A 16,010-nucleotide genomic window follows, 5' to 3' on the forward strand; every position below is an offset into this window, starting at 1 on the left:
ATATTTTAGATAAGGCATTACCCCTTCACTAAATTAAGAGAAGATTTAAAAAAGATTTTTGATACATTGATTTCGTAATACATTTTCTTATTTAAACGTCACAATTTTACATCTTTTTTAAAAATTAATTTAGAAAATTATTTACATAAAAAACATAATATCATGTTTATAATATTTTTGTAACAACAGAGGTTTAAATGAATATTACAAACATTTTAAAAGTGCAAATCGGCCAAGTTTAACTTGCATTTACTAAAGCAACCAGCCATTATCCCAGTTACTTCTTACAACAGTTTTAATTTTTTCTTGTCAAAGTATTAAAACATGCTCATGAAGACCTGACTTAACAATATATTTAGTTGCGTACCTCCTTGATTTTCCGTATTAAGGTGAGGTTTTTTTCAACATAAAATCCTAATCAAATTTACATTTTAACTTCTGTGTGTAAATTGTAAAACATACAATTTTCATTATTTATGATTAAGCATTTGTTTCGTCATAAAAACCTAAAAGTTCTTAGTACATATATCCATATTAGTATGATACGCAGAGAAGAACATAACATTTTGAAAATTTCAGCAAACAATAATTCTCGAAAACCTCATTCAATCGAACTATGCATATTTTTATGAAAAAGTAAAAATACACATATTTTAACATTTTTTTCCGATTTGATTTTTATAGCTTTATTTTAAAAAAAAATGAAATGTTATAATGGTTTTGAAAGTGTTCATTAAAATCTGTCAATTTGAAACAAAAAGATATCATTGTGATTGATTCTTTTTTAAGATTACACTTATTAGGTATGTTTTGGCCAAAGTGATTTGACTGTTGGGAAAAATGTTTAGTTATGAATAATATAAGAATCATTATAGCATTATTTATTTCGATAATGTTTATAAAACTTACAAAGTTTTACAAAATGAAATATTTTAAGGACTATCTGAAGTTTTTAGATTATGCAGTTTAAATGCTTAATGTACCTCAAAAGCACCAAATTACATAGAATTATGTTGAATTAGCATTTTTGAAAGTCATGACAAATTCTACCCGGCCGATATCAAGTTTATTCTCAAGAGTCTTGTGATTCCATACGTGACTTGATGTATTATCAGACTGCAGCTATGGGTGGCAATTTTAGCCGCGATGACTCGCCCCTTTTGTTCGGAAGTCACGATTGATGAGCAACGGCCTTGTGAACAGGGGGGGTCCTCGGGGTATATAAAGAGCCTCCAGGCTTTTAATTTTACATCAAACCTAAGGTTACCTCTGAGCTGGACTTAGAGGAATCGGATTCCAGGTCTAGTTATTTGCTGTTTGTCGCGGAAGATATTGAGGAAGGCAAGTTATTCTATTTATTTATATTGATAGCAAATTTTGCAAACAAAACCTTTGGCATCGCTTTTTAAAATACTAAAGAAATTAGTTTTAAAAATGGAAATATCTGTTTGTGTTGAATTCTAAATAATTTTAACAGTCAAAATCTTCTTTCTGAATGATAAAATGCGATGATAAGTAGTGAAGTTTTGAAATGAAGTTAAAGTACAAATTAAAAAGATGCAAAGTTTATACAAAAATTATGCAATCCAAGCATCCCCTGTCACAAATTACAAAAAATACAAAATGTAAACAGAAAAAAAATCAAAGATACTACTTGTACATGAACATTACATGTTAACTTAACCTGTAAAATAAATTTCCCTTTTTTTGCCTTTAAGATGCGTTGCCTGGTCATCTATGCTGCATTAGCTATATTTGCTGGTCAAATATTTGCTCAGGTTACCGAGCCAGTACCCAGGAATGGTAAATTGGTTTCCTTTTTAAAAAATGAAATATTAGATAAAGTGGCTAAAACTGAAATTCACTTTCCCTAGATCTTTTCAACTTTCTTACGACTAAGATAAATTTTGACAACTCTTTATATACAAAATTTCTCTAAAAGATCATCACAATACCGGTATATCATAATATTTTAATGCAATATTTTTTTACTGTAACATGCACCTTCCAAAACTTAGATTTTAAAAAAATCTAAATTTATATACATACTCTAACTGTAAAACAGTCAATAATATTTTCATATTAATTATATAGCTCTATTTACACATGTATAAAAAAAATTTCATTTACTCTCTCAGGAACTGAAAGGCCTCCAATAGAAGAAAAGACCGTGGCTCCAGGGGGTGAAAATATTACGGGAATTCCAACAGAAGGTGACAAAACGCCACCAGCTCTCCCTGGCGTTGATCCATCCCCCGAACCCGACCACGACGGAGAAGAAACCGGAAAAGGAAAAATCTGGAAGAATCGCATCGCCAAGTGGAAGAAAATGCGATTGAACAAGAAAGGTCCAGCACAAGAGAAACCAGAAATCAAAGATGATGAAGAGCCCGGACAAGAAACACGGGATAAGGCAAAAGGACCAAGACCTAATGGGAAAACTGGTAATTATTTCTTACTCATTTGTATCTAGAGAACAGCAATTAAATATATTTTTACCATTCATTTACGTTTCCAGTTGCTAAAATACAAGTACATGTAGTTTATTCATCACAAGAACTAAAAAATGTTATGAATATCTTTTGTGTAGAAAAAAATAAAAATGAATTCACATAAAATTATATTTTATCTGAGTTATTAATTAGAATTCAACTTAAATGAAGAAAAAATAAATTACATCATTTCAGATAAGGAACGTCGACCAAAATTTGGAAAACGTAGAGAAAGGGGGATGAAGATCTTTCCATGAAGTCATTTATTAAGCAAAGAAATGCCAAAAAATGTTTTAAGTTTAATATTTCATTGAAAAATTGGAAATCAAAGGTGAAGCTATATCAAAAACATTTTTCGTAGAATCTTTTTATTTCATTTGATCATGTAAAAAATTATTAACATCGTTATCTTATGTTTTTGTTATTTTTTTTATTTGTTGAAATTTTTAAAAATAAAAGCATTTCTTCATTCTGATAAACCTTTTATAGTTTGTTCATAAAACAAAAAGCTGTGTTTAATACTGTGGAATAATTAAAAATCATGGGGGTCAGTGATCGTGGATTGCTTAAAATTAACAGGTTTGTGAAGACGTATTTTCATATACATGTATTCTCCTACACATACAAAATGAAATATGACTTCGTAATCATAATTAACGATTCATGGAGAATGTTAGTTCATGTATGACGGATGCCACAAATACCACAAAAATTGAGCCACTACGAAATCTAATGATTTCACATTTAGCTTTTCCAAGACCAAAACCGAATCTGTAGACTTCTAAAAGCATCAAAAATTGGATAAGGTGTCATGGAGAGATAAGAATTTACTGCTGTAAACTTGTTACATCTGATACGTGCCTTTTTCATCATGGAATAAACGAAGAAGTTATACTAACCAATTCAGTAAGACAATAGTGGCCTTAAAATTTATATGAAAGACGTCAGTCATCATTTGACCGAACGAAAACAATACCATAGTTTCTAAAGAACATTTCATTGGGAAACGTCTTAGATTTAAGTCAGTTTTTCAACTTTCCTTGTAAGTTGATCTATATTGTATTCTATGTAAGTTGATCTATATTGTATTCTATGCACGAGAAAATCACACATAGTTTTTTTTTCAAGACAAGATGAAATTAGCATTATAAAAATACTTTGAGTATAAAAATTAATTCTAGTTAATCTCCAATTACTTTTTTTTCAAATTGTAAGACCAGTTTATCATAAATAGAACAAAATATCGATAAACATCAAATATTTAATGCTTTCTAATCATATTTGAATGGTATATGTTCCTTAAATGAAAGAACATTTGTCACTGTATATTTGCAATAGAAATAAATAATGGCTAGTTTTTTATGTACAGATATTTGTTTCCCATTAAAAGCGACAACTAAAAAACCGGAATTAATGTTTTTAAAGAATTGAAAAAATAAATCTTATTGAGAAGCTTTACTGTTATGCAAGTTACTTGCAATTAAAAAAGAAAATGTACTATACATGTTTACCTTGAATCTAAATTACTAATAAACAGAAGAAAATGCGAAACAAACTCCCATGCATTTTCTCATTTCATTTTTTGTCTGATTTCATTTTGTCATATAACGACAATATACTACATGTAGTTTCGTCAATAAATCAAGTATTTTATATGATGTAAAGCATTGACGATGTAGACTTTTTAAATACTTACAAACACGATGGACTTCATATAATGTTCCAATAATACCTTTCGATCTGCAGTAAAAAAAAATTCAAACTGTTTTAGGAAATCGTGACGAAAGAAATGTAGTCCCATTTAAAACAAGATTTAAATTTCTTCAAATCGTATTATTTGATATGTTAACACTTGGATATATATAATTAAACACACAAAAACATTCAAACTGACCTACCTTCTACCTGAATACTACGATTAAACAGCTTTATATTTGACAAGTAGGTTTAGAAAAGAATGATTTATTTATGATTTATTATGATAACGTTATTTTCAAATTCAAAATTCAAAATTTTAATTTTTTGTGTTCTTTTAGTCTAAGAATGCTTGAAAACTGAAGAAAGTTCATAAGCAGTATTTTTTTCTGTTTTGTTTGTTTTTAATGTTTGTTCATATACTTATTTTTTCTGTATTTTTTCTGTTTTGTACTAAAAAATGAAATATATATTTGGAACTTCATTTAAAATTTTTTTTTCCTTCTTTACGAATTTCTTAAACATTTTTTGAGGAAAAATAATGACTAACTGCACTGCAGGTATTAAATGCTTTGAATCTCGTTTTTAACCCACAGAGCTTGGGTAAATACAAGAAAATTTAAAGCATGTTCACCGACTTGTTAATTCCATTCTGTTGCACCATTTAAATGACAGTATTTATATAAAAAATTTAGAAATGTTGTATACATTAAGCATTTTTGAGTTTAAAATGTGTGTCCACTTTACAAAAATATACAAAAAGGTCCAGTGGTCCTGTTTTTCTAATGAAATGAATCGTGACTCGTATGTTGGTCTAACTAATAAACCTTCCAGGTACCTTGCAGGTATTAAGAAATCAAATGGCCTACCCTATTATTAGGAACTCACGATTTTTATGTAATGAGGTATGCTGGAGTGGAACTGAGAGGTTACTAATTGAGGAGCAGCAGCGTTTTTCGTCACAGTGGTCTCCTCTCTGAGCTAGTCTGAGGGGTCATTCTTGGACTTCTTCTGTCTTTTGGGCTGCTGCAATTTTAACCAAGGTAAAGGGTTTAATTATTTTACTATAGAAAGATCATTAACTACCGGCAGGTCCTGGAATGTCAATTTTGCATAATTTAATTCGATGCACAATTTATGATAGCAACAGTTTTGAAACAAATCATATATATATATATATATATATATATATATATATATATATATATATATATATATATATATATATATATATATATACGAAAAAAAATTGGTTTCTAGATTATGATAAGCATCGGATTGTAAGATAACTGATAAATTAATTAGTAAAGTAACAATTAATCCCGCATTGTGCAAATGGAAAATAACGCTCAGCTAATCTTTTCAACGTTGTCTGAAATCAAAACTGGTTTGAAAATCACCATTGTGCAATTATATACAAGGTTTGTGATTTTTTTATTATAACAATACGTGTGTGGTTTTAGAAATAGGCACTTTGTATATATATATATATATATATATATATATATATATATATATATATATATATATATATATATATATATATATATATATATATATATATATATATATATATATATGTGAACTCTTTTTAAAAGCCATCAAAAAATTAATAAAACAGCTTTAATTTCTTGATTTTTTTTTTAAATAATTGTTTTCCAAATGTTTCTTAATAAATAAGATATTCAAGACAATGTTCTGAACACAACAATTTCGTTCTGTAAGATAGGCTGATAAAATTAATTAGATAGTGAAGTATCAATTGATTCCACAATATGCCAATGGAAATAATTCTCAAAACTGATTTTTTTAATTATCAGTGTAAGGTTGATTCTATGAATAACGTCATTGTGTTAGAAGAAAAGGACACTTTCAACTGATTAAAGACGAAATAAATTAAATTGAATGACAAACGTGATGACTTACATATTCCCTTATTTATGAAGCATTTTTTTGTATCTAGATGTTTTTGATTGATCGCTGTTAATGTTAAATTATTCTTTTTCACTGAAAAAAAAAATAAACAAATCGGCATTTTTAATGTTTGTACAACCATTTTGTTTCATCAAACTAAACAAATAATCAAAGTTGAAAAAAAATTTCAACAACCGATAAAAAAAAAATTTTTGTTTGAAAAAAGATAAATTGATTATTATATCATTATTTAACACTTCCAAAAGTTAGGTGAATGTATATCATTTTTTTGCATTTCAAGGAAAAGTATACTATTTGCTAATTATAAAGACGATGAGAGCCATTTAGAAATTAGGATTTATGACAAATATGATTACAGAATCATATTCCCTTATTTATATATTCTTTTGTTTGATGTTTTGATTGATCACTGTTAATGTTAAATAATCCTTTTTCATTGAAAAATAAACAAATCGGCATTTTTAAAGTTTGTTCTACGGTTTGCATTCATTGAACTAAACAAACAATCAATTAAAAAAATAAAAACGATAAAAATAGATAAATAAATAAGATAAATTGCATGCTAATAAAATGTGTAATATTAGAGTTAGATGAGTGTTTTTTTTTATTTAGAGACGTGTTTGTAATAATATAATGAAACAATAAACCTTCGCGATTCACAAATATTTACAGAATTTTAATCCAGTATATATACTCATTTGTTTGAAATTTTTGTTTTTCTCCCTTCCTACAGGGTTTTAAAGATTTTACTTGACGTTAAACGTAGATCGAATTAATATATTAGCTAACCAAAGAGTACAATTTTGCTTTAAATCCTTTGTAATATTTACAAACCTACACCTGAACCTCAAACAGCTATATTAATTGCAATGACCCATTAGATTACCAAAAAAATATATATATATTGAAGGAATGACGTGATTAGTACGTAATAGAGCACAAACCATGTGTACACTTTCAACACCTATTTTTGTACATAATTGATCCATTTTTTATTTTATTAATTGTTCCCTTAACATGGGCTTTCATAGTCTTGAAAAAAAAGCCTAGTAATTGGGGAAAAAAAGAATTTCTTTTTTTTTACTTCCAGATGCGTAGCTTGATTCTGCTTGCATTCATTGGTGTGTTCACAGCGCAAGTTTTCTCCCAACGCGTTGGTATGCTTTACATCTATTAAAGAATGCAATAGTGTGATTTTATATCTATCATAGAATGCAATAGTGTGATTTGCTGTTTATCTTTCTTTCGTGTATGCTTAAACAAATCTAACAAACCAAAATACTAAGAAATCCTGTAACATTTTATATGTGTATTAACATAATTATAAAATTTGAAATTCAAAGGTAATGTTGATAAAACCTTACCACCTAAAGATGGAGCAATAAGCAGAAGACCGAAAGTGGATGACAAAACTAAAGGACCCGGAGACGGAGGAATAACAAGACCAGTTGTCAATGTCAGAACGAGGCAACCAGGAGGGGTAACAAGAGGACCGGAAGTTGGAGATAGAACCAAGGGACCACGAAATGGTAGAGTTACGAGGAGACCTAAAAATGATGACAAGAAAAGGAAACCAAAGAAATTTATCAAAAAGATCAAGGGAGGTAAGTCTATTTAAAAAAGTGTTGCAGTTAGTGAGATATCCCAACATTTTTTTTCATTGTTAAATAATGCTTTTAACCTTTATCTCTTTAATAGGTAAAGGACTTGGAAATATGAAAAAAATGAAGCAGAGGTTTACAAGAAAAATGAAATCCTTCATGAAGATGAAGAAAGGCATGTTCAGGAAACAGAAACAAAATTAAACCAAGTGAACACAAGATTTAGAGTATATGCCTTACAGAACGTCTTCCAACGCACTTACCCTTTCTCCATGCAAAAATGTTTTTTAAAGCTATCAAAATCAGTTACTAATTTGAAAATAAAACAAAATATTTCATTTGTTTTTATTTTTTTATTCATATTAAAATTTATTTGCTATTAAAATCAAAAGTATATAGAATCTGAGTATATTTGCTATAGCATTTTTGAAATACGATTGATGTTGAATTCGATAGACACCTTATTTGATTTTCATCTCGTACATGTAATCAGTGTACCTAGCTCATACATTCTTTAGAGTCATCGAATGAACGATGGCGACAATGAACAGCAGATCGGAAGTAAACATACTTCTAAAATCATCATGATCAGAGATGGGATCAGGTGCAATGAAAGAAGCAAGCATCTCCTGTGGACCGATCACACTAGCCATGTTCTCCTAACCATGATCAGACAAACGGAGAGGTCCTTGAATGTGAAAAATGTTAGTCACATTCTGTAGTCACATAATGATGGTTATACGATTCATATTTGCTGATAATTAAGGCCATCTTATCGACCATGAAACTTGGAAAATGTTGATTTCAAACCGCGTGGCGCAGTGGTTAGAACGTCTTCTCTAGAGTCGCAAAGTAAGAGTTGATCATTACGTTGCGGGTTGAATCCCACAGTGGGGCGAGGAGACCGGTCCTTCATATGAGACCGTATAAACAGAGGTCGCTTGCTGCAATAGGTGCTGGCACGAAAAAGATTCCTCTCAGCTCAGTGGCCCTGAGTGCCGAGTATAGGACAGAATTTGTAGTTCTCAACCGGGCAAGTGGTGGCGTCTCCATATGAGTGAAAAAATCTTGAGGGGGACGTTAAACAACATATCTATGCAAACAAACAAAATCAAACAAGAATTAAGATGTTGGTGTCCTTGTTTCATATATTTAATAGATTTGTTCGTTAATAGCTATAGCTATCATTGCTTTAGATATTGTTCGTACGTAGAACATCCTCTTGCGTATCAAATCATCTGGAAAACAATACCAGTAACTCCATAATTATGCATGTAAAAAGGGGATATTGCAATGTTAACTTTTACATCAATTTATTTCTCTCATTAGTTACAACTAATAAGAGAAAGAAATTGACGATGAAAAGGTTTAAAGCACAAGTTTATCATGAAGTTCTGTTAGGTTGCCATTCGAAAAATGATTGATTGATTGCTTATGTTGTTTACGGTCCCTCTCGAGAATTTTTCACTCATAAGGAGACTCCAACATTTGCCACTGGTGGAGAGTTGCAAAACAGTGGAATCAACTCCTTACTTTACGGGCTGCGACTTTACGACTCTAGAGCAGACGCTAACCACTGCGCCACGCGGGTGACCATAGAGTGGGAAAAAAAAGATTTTACAAATGATCATCGACAAGCATAGAAAATTTACGAGCTCTATTCTAATTAATAATCATGACCTTTTTTCAACATGTAAGTTTTAAAACATTTCAAAGTAACACGACACCAGCTTTTCGGAACCTTATACGAGGGCTGTTCAATAAATAATGTCCTGAGTTCTATGACATAGAACATAGAAATCATATGGCATTAAGCTTGACTTTTTCTAATGATTGAATCTTTGATGAACTGATAACAGTTCATGTGACCACTTTTCATCTGATAGTTTCATTGTGAGAAGCTGGAAAACATGGGTTAATCGAGAAGTGCATTAATAAATGAATGGTAGAGAATCCGTAAACTAGAGTGAAATTAAACGCTTCATTAAAGCTCTGGCCAGTAAAACTCGTTAAGAATCCCAATTAAAGAAATATTCACTGAAATATGTGAAATATACAACAACCAATGTCTGTTTTATAGACACAAGAGCAGGTGAATTTTAATGAACAAAAATGCTGTAATGGGCTTCAAAAATTGGTACCGTCCTTGGCGACAAGGGCTTACAACAACCAATGTATTGTTTGCCAAAAATTAAACAAATTATCAATGATGATGTTTGATTGACTTTAAGACACCTAGCAAAATTGAAAAGCTTTATTTTGGGGGTAGTTTACACTGTTTTGAAGAAACGTTTGACAGTAAAAAAGCTTAGTATTCAATGGTCACCCTATGTTTTAAAAATGAGTGAAAACGAATGCGTGTAAGAATATCTCAACAATTATTTTAATAATCAAGAAAAATCAAGAATTTTAGTTATCCATGTTTGTCTGAAATTAAAACATATAATGAAACTTGAATCCATTGCTATAAACCCTCAAAACAAATTTACAATAAGATGCACTTGACAAAAACAGCCAAAGTCTGAAAAGAGCAAAGCATTGCAAAAGCACAGAAACAGACAGCAATTTTCTTAAATAGTATTGGTCTTGTTGTTCAAATTCTTTTTCGGAGAGGCAGTTCAATTTCTGGAGAATTATACTAAGCAAATTTTTGCCAAAAAAAAAAAAAAAATCAAAAGATTTATGAGAGGATCAAAAACCAGAATCAGGAATCAACTACATTAATTTTTTTCGTGATAACGTCCAAGCACACACGCCATGAAGAGTAAAGGAGTTTTGGGGATAAACAGATAGTTGATGTTTTGTCACACCAACAATATTCGCCAGATCTTTCATCTTTGATTTGTTTCATTTTCCAAACTTGAAAAATACCTTTCAGAAAGGAGAAACAAGTCCAGGAAATCACAGGATCTGCCACATTCCAGTATACGAAGGGCCATACTTAAAAATATGTTCTAAAACAATCAGAAATTGGATAAAATGTTACGGACATGCATTTTAATCAAAAGAGAATATCTGAGTGAAATCATTAAGACTAAATCATTGAAAAGCGGTTTTGGTTTGTTTCCGAGCACCGAGGACATTATTTATTGAACATCCCCCGTATATGCACAAATTCGATGTCTTGAGCGGTCATTCCTTCAAACAATACAAAAATTGACATTGCAAGCATGTCAAACGAAGAATAATTATTGATAAATACTAGAAGCATCGTACTTATGATAAGTAAGTAAGTAAGTAAGTAAGTAAGTAAGTAATCATTTATTATAGTGACATTGTGCATATAGACATTTCTATAAACATTATAAACAAAATACGTCAGACTGAATTTGCACCCGGCCCACTGGACCTATAAGTCACTTTTTCCATTAATTACATTTATATAAATTTACACATGCAGAAGATTCTTTCTATGGTTAAATGCTGTATGGACAAATTTGGCTAATTTTATCTGGTAATTTTGGTTTAAAATTTTAAACAAATAATCATAAGATGTGATCAAGATTAGACCTTTTATTAAAATTTGGTTGACATTTATCCAGAAACGATCTGAGAATGTCGCGTCCGGTTGGAGGTGGCGGGTTTCCACTTTTCATAATTAATGGCGTCAGTTTGAACTCTGGACATTTTCTCGGCATGTCAAATACCAAAATCGTGAAAAACGACTGGAAAACATAAAAAATGTATAATGGTACAAACAGCAGTCATGCTCAAAGGCCCATTGAAACGATAAAAATTATAATAAAACAAAGACGGACCTCTAGAAAACTCAAAGGTGGGAACAGGTGCCATAAAGAAGTACCGTATTCCTCTGTCGACCAGTCACATCCGTATGCATATAAATTAAAAACTGTATTCAATGTGAATATATATACAGCCTTAACAATTTCTATAGAAAACGACAGTCTTCATATGTCTGAATAGCAGACTGAAGTGCACTCACTGACTTTTACATGTGCGCAAATTTTATTCTTGCGTGATGTGTAAATATAATTTCTGCGATGCGTCTACATATATACACTCTCAATTCAAAGTATTTTGTAAATGCTATGACAAAATAATTGTTGATATTCAACTCAATATTCTTCCCACATACTGAAAATTAAGAACTCTACCATTTCTTGCTTATCTTGACATAATCATGACAAGGACCACACGGCGGCTATGGTCGGCCGACAGGGGATGCTCACTCCTCTAAGGCACCTGCTCCCACCTATGATGTTTTGGAGGTCTTTGTTTGTTCTGCTCGCGATTTGTATTGTTTTGGTGGACCTACGAGATTGATTGCTGTTCATTATTTATAAAAGATCATATTGTTTTATAAGAGAAAAAATATTTTGATGAGTCATGATCAGGGGAAAAGTATGAATCAGGCCCTATCTTTGCCAAATTAACTGAATAGAAAGAATATACATGTATTATATGAATAATAAAGATACAAATAGGGTTGAGAAACTTTAAAACAATTTATTTTGAGAATCCAAAAAAAAAATTAAAAATTGGGAAGATTTTTTCCTCAATTGACCTGATCCCACCTCTGATAAATTTGAAAATGGACTTATCATGAGTTTTTGAAAATTAATTATCTCCATATTTCATCAAATATGTTACTTTCATTGATTGAACTTAATGAACTTAATATCTAATATTAAAAGATTCTTTAATGAAATTAAGGTGGCTCATATTTTCTCAAAATAATTTCAGTATTTGTGTTCTTGTGTAAATCTTGCCAAGCGTTCACGAATTAGGACTTTTATTGTCATCTCCCTCGGGAGATGACACATTAAGATTGTATGCCGGAAGTGAAGTCCTAGTGTAGGCCTCCATTAATCTCTCGAGAGTCCTCGATGTTTTACATAGTTCCAAGTAGCCTGTAAACTGGTTTTCTTTTAGAAGAACTAGCTTAGGAGTGTGTGATCTACTTTTGGTTTAGGCCTATTTGAAAGCCAAGGAAAATTTAGAAAAGAAGTACGATGCTTATAAATATCTCTAGTTTCGGTGTGTCTTATATACATTGATCCTCAGTACTATGCCTTATTAAATGGGTAAGCCACACAAGGAGAATTGACAATGACGCGATTTCTATATATAGATTTGTTGACGGGAAGCGAAAACTGGTTCTCGCACAAAAGAACAAGCTTACAAGTAGATTCTGCAAGATAATGCCGTTCAGGTCATACAGTGTATGTTTTATAGACTAGAATTCAAAATGTAAAGTATAAAATTATACACTTCTATTATTATAACCTTTTAAATATCTTATTATAAATGCACTGATTCAAATATGAAATATGATCAGTCAGGACATTATACAGTAAATCTACGTTAATTGTCAGGACAATTGATTTTAACACCTCTATAACAAAGAATAATTTCATTTCAGTTGAAAACAATTTACGTTTTTAGTTTAGAGAAATATATAAAGTTATTTTCAAAATAGTTGGGCATTTAGCTGTTTAGTAGAAATAATCGGTCGAGTCTGAAGTATAGACATGGTTGCATGGTCAGGTCTTTACTTCAGAAATGATCGGTGAGGTCTTTGGTAGAAATGGTCAGTCAGGTCAACGAGGTTATTCACATCAAGACAATCATATGGTTAATATAATATTCAAAAAAGATAGCTATCATTAATTATTTCTATTTGGTCAGGTCATTTCATATTTGGTCAGGTCATTTCTTTAATTATATTTGGTCAGGTCATTAAATTTAAATTTCATGATCATGATGATATACTGGGAAAACTGTTTCTAGAAGCATTTAAATTTTACCAAAAGTAATAAACATCATAATGAAGAATATTTTCTAAAATGTATCTAATATTTAAAAAAAAAGAAGCTATTATCAATGATTTTTATTCGGTCAGGCCATTTCATTTTTGGTCAGGTCATTTCATATTACCGGTCAGGTCATTAAAATTCCTTGTTATAAGCTAATAATTGAGGTAAAAAATGATTCTAAAACAATTTTATCCAAAGTTTTAGCCATTATAATGAGGATAATTCTGTAAAACTTATCAAATATTTAAAAGATATAACTATTATTGATGATTTTGGTTTTGGTCAGGTCAATTCATATTTGGTCAGGTCATTTCATATTAGGTCAGGTCATTAAAATTCCATGATATAAAATAACACTTGAGGTAAAAATGATTCTAAAACCATTTTATCCAAAGCATTAACCATTACAATGAAGAAAATTTTTAAAAACTTATCAAATATTTAAAAAATATAACTATTATTGATGATTCTGGTTTTGGTCAGGTCAATTCATATTTGGTCAGGTCATTACATTTCCATGAAATGAACAGATAAATAACAACAAATATGGTGAAAATGTGTATATTAATAATTATTTAACTTAATTTTATATTATTATCAAGAAAATATTCTAAAAAATATGATAATTGGTCTTATAATAGTGATTTTGACGAATTTTATGTTGGTCAGGTCAGTCAGGTCTTTAGTAGGTCAGGTCTTTAGTATCTCCCAGAGATAACTCTATTGTGAAAATCACCACATCACAATTGATACCAAAGAGATGACATTTCAGGCTTTCTGGAAAGCCAAACTTGTACTTTTTATTAAAAAGATAATTAAAAGAGAAAGATGGATTATAAATAAAAAGGATTTATAATCAGCTACCAGTATCATAGATATTTGAAAATTATTTAGTTCGCGCCAATGTAGGAAGTTATTAATAGTAACAGAACTGGTCAAACCGGAAATGGTCATTGACAATTAAGGACATCACAACTTGAAAAAAAAAACATAAACATATACACGTGGACTACACGTGCACATGCATTCACCACACGCCAAAACAAGTACGCACAATAAAAATAATTAAAACATGGCTGGTTGATTGCATTTGTTACGGGATTTTTAGTGGGCATTTAAATTGTTATATATTGTTGTTTTATATGTATTTACGTACATTCACTTATTTTCTTTAATAATAAAGGAACCAATACCCATTAATCAATCAATTGATCTCTAAACTAGTTAGAACTGGTTTTTAAAGCCCTATACACTGTATGTACATATGACAGGTGGGTTTTCATAAACAACTGAATCAACAAAACAAACATGTTTATCAGGAATCCCCCTATACTATTATCATAATGAGGACTAATTCATGAACATGAGACTTACACATATTTTAAAGAAAATAGAATTTGTGATTTTTAATTGACGCAATTTAAATTTAAACTTAAAAATCACAAAAAAACATAGCTCAACGTTTGGTTTTTATGAGACGACCTAAGATGGTTGGGTCAATCAGGACATTAACCTCATCGGGGCATTATACCTTGCCTGGTATACGGTAAATCTAGTACCACGCATCATCCGGATTTCGGATAAAATAGCTTTCATACTGCTCAGAATTAATTGCTATTGAATTAAATGCACAAACTTCGACCAACAAATCAATGATACGTAAACTGGTTAAATGCATTTTGAAATTTACAAAACTCCTGACCTTTTTAGACGGGGTCACGTGACCCCGTCTATTAGTTTACTGTCAGAGACCCTCAAAAAGGAAGCCGTGGTGATAACACATGATTTAAAACGCTATATGAAAGAGTGCAGAAATTGTTTTGATCAAAATATAAAATTTTGTATCAAACTGAAGAAAGTGATATGAACTTATTTCTAAATCAAATTAATGAAGCATTTTTTAAATGTAAACTCAAAATATTAATTGTAAAACACCTTAAACAAAGTACTCTCTTGCGTAGTATTACGACTGCGTACGTATGCATCAACCATTGGTTACTTCCGGAGAAATATTAGTTCGGACCATGTGAAATTCGGACAATTTAACAAGGTTTCTAGACTTAGCAATTATAGAAATTTCTACTTCAAATTAAATGAAAAAAATGCGATTTTATATTATTCATGATTTTGTTTTTAGCTTGTTAATAAAATTTTTTTTATCAAAACTCGTTACAAAAATCACATTTGTGAAATCTAGCATGAAAATGATTTTGACCCAGTCTTTCAGTACTGTCTCAGTATTTTGATTTTTTTTTGCGTTTAATTAAGCCTTCCCATAATCCATACAGTGACGTTAAAACTGACAAATTCTTCGAGACTAGCTATTTCCCATACAAAGCACGTAGTATCATATATAAATTACATGTATTATACACCTTTAAGAATGCAAAAGACAATCTTCTTTTTATTTTATACACAATATGCGTATTTCAGTATGATCTAGACATTTGTCAAGTGTGTGGGCAGCTAGTTTTTGATAAATTAAATTTTATAACAAATAAATGCATGCG

General features: G+C 30.3%; 2 protein-coding genes across 2 annotated transcripts; both read left to right on the forward strand.

Annotated features, from left to right (window-relative positions):
- The first annotated feature begins 1,246 nt into the window (after nt 1-1,246).
- Nucleotides 1,247-2,879, forward strand: LOC134243227 (uncharacterized). Its single transcript, XM_062725458.1, has 4 exons — nt 1,247-1,341; nt 1,719-1,803; nt 2,139-2,444; nt 2,688-2,879. Exons 2-4 carry the CDS (start codon nt 1,719-1,721, stop codon nt 2,747-2,749), a joined length of 453 nt encoding a protein of 150 aa, XP_062581442.1. The 5' UTR covers nt 1,247-1,341; the 3' UTR covers nt 2,750-2,879.
- Nucleotides 2,880-4,994: 2,115 nt separating this feature from the next.
- On the forward strand, nt 4,995-8,013 carry LOC134243257 (uncharacterized). The gene is made up of 4 exons (XM_062725493.1): nt 4,995-5,230; nt 7,213-7,279; nt 7,466-7,726; nt 7,821-8,013. Exons 2-4 carry the CDS (start codon nt 7,213-7,215, stop codon nt 7,925-7,927), a joined length of 435 nt encoding a protein of 144 aa, XP_062581477.1. The 5' UTR covers nt 4,995-5,230; the 3' UTR covers nt 7,928-8,013.
- Nucleotides 8,014-16,010: the final 7,997 nt, after the last annotated feature.

The sequence above is a fragment of the Saccostrea cucullata genome, unplaced genomic scaffold (genome assembly GCF_032062105.1).
Source record: "Saccostrea cucullata isolate Sc308-1 unplaced genomic scaffold, CSIRO_AGI_Scuc_v1 ctg251, whole genome shotgun sequence".
Classification (NCBI taxonomy): domain Eukaryota; kingdom Metazoa; phylum Mollusca; class Bivalvia; order Ostreida; family Ostreidae; genus Saccostrea; species Saccostrea cuccullata.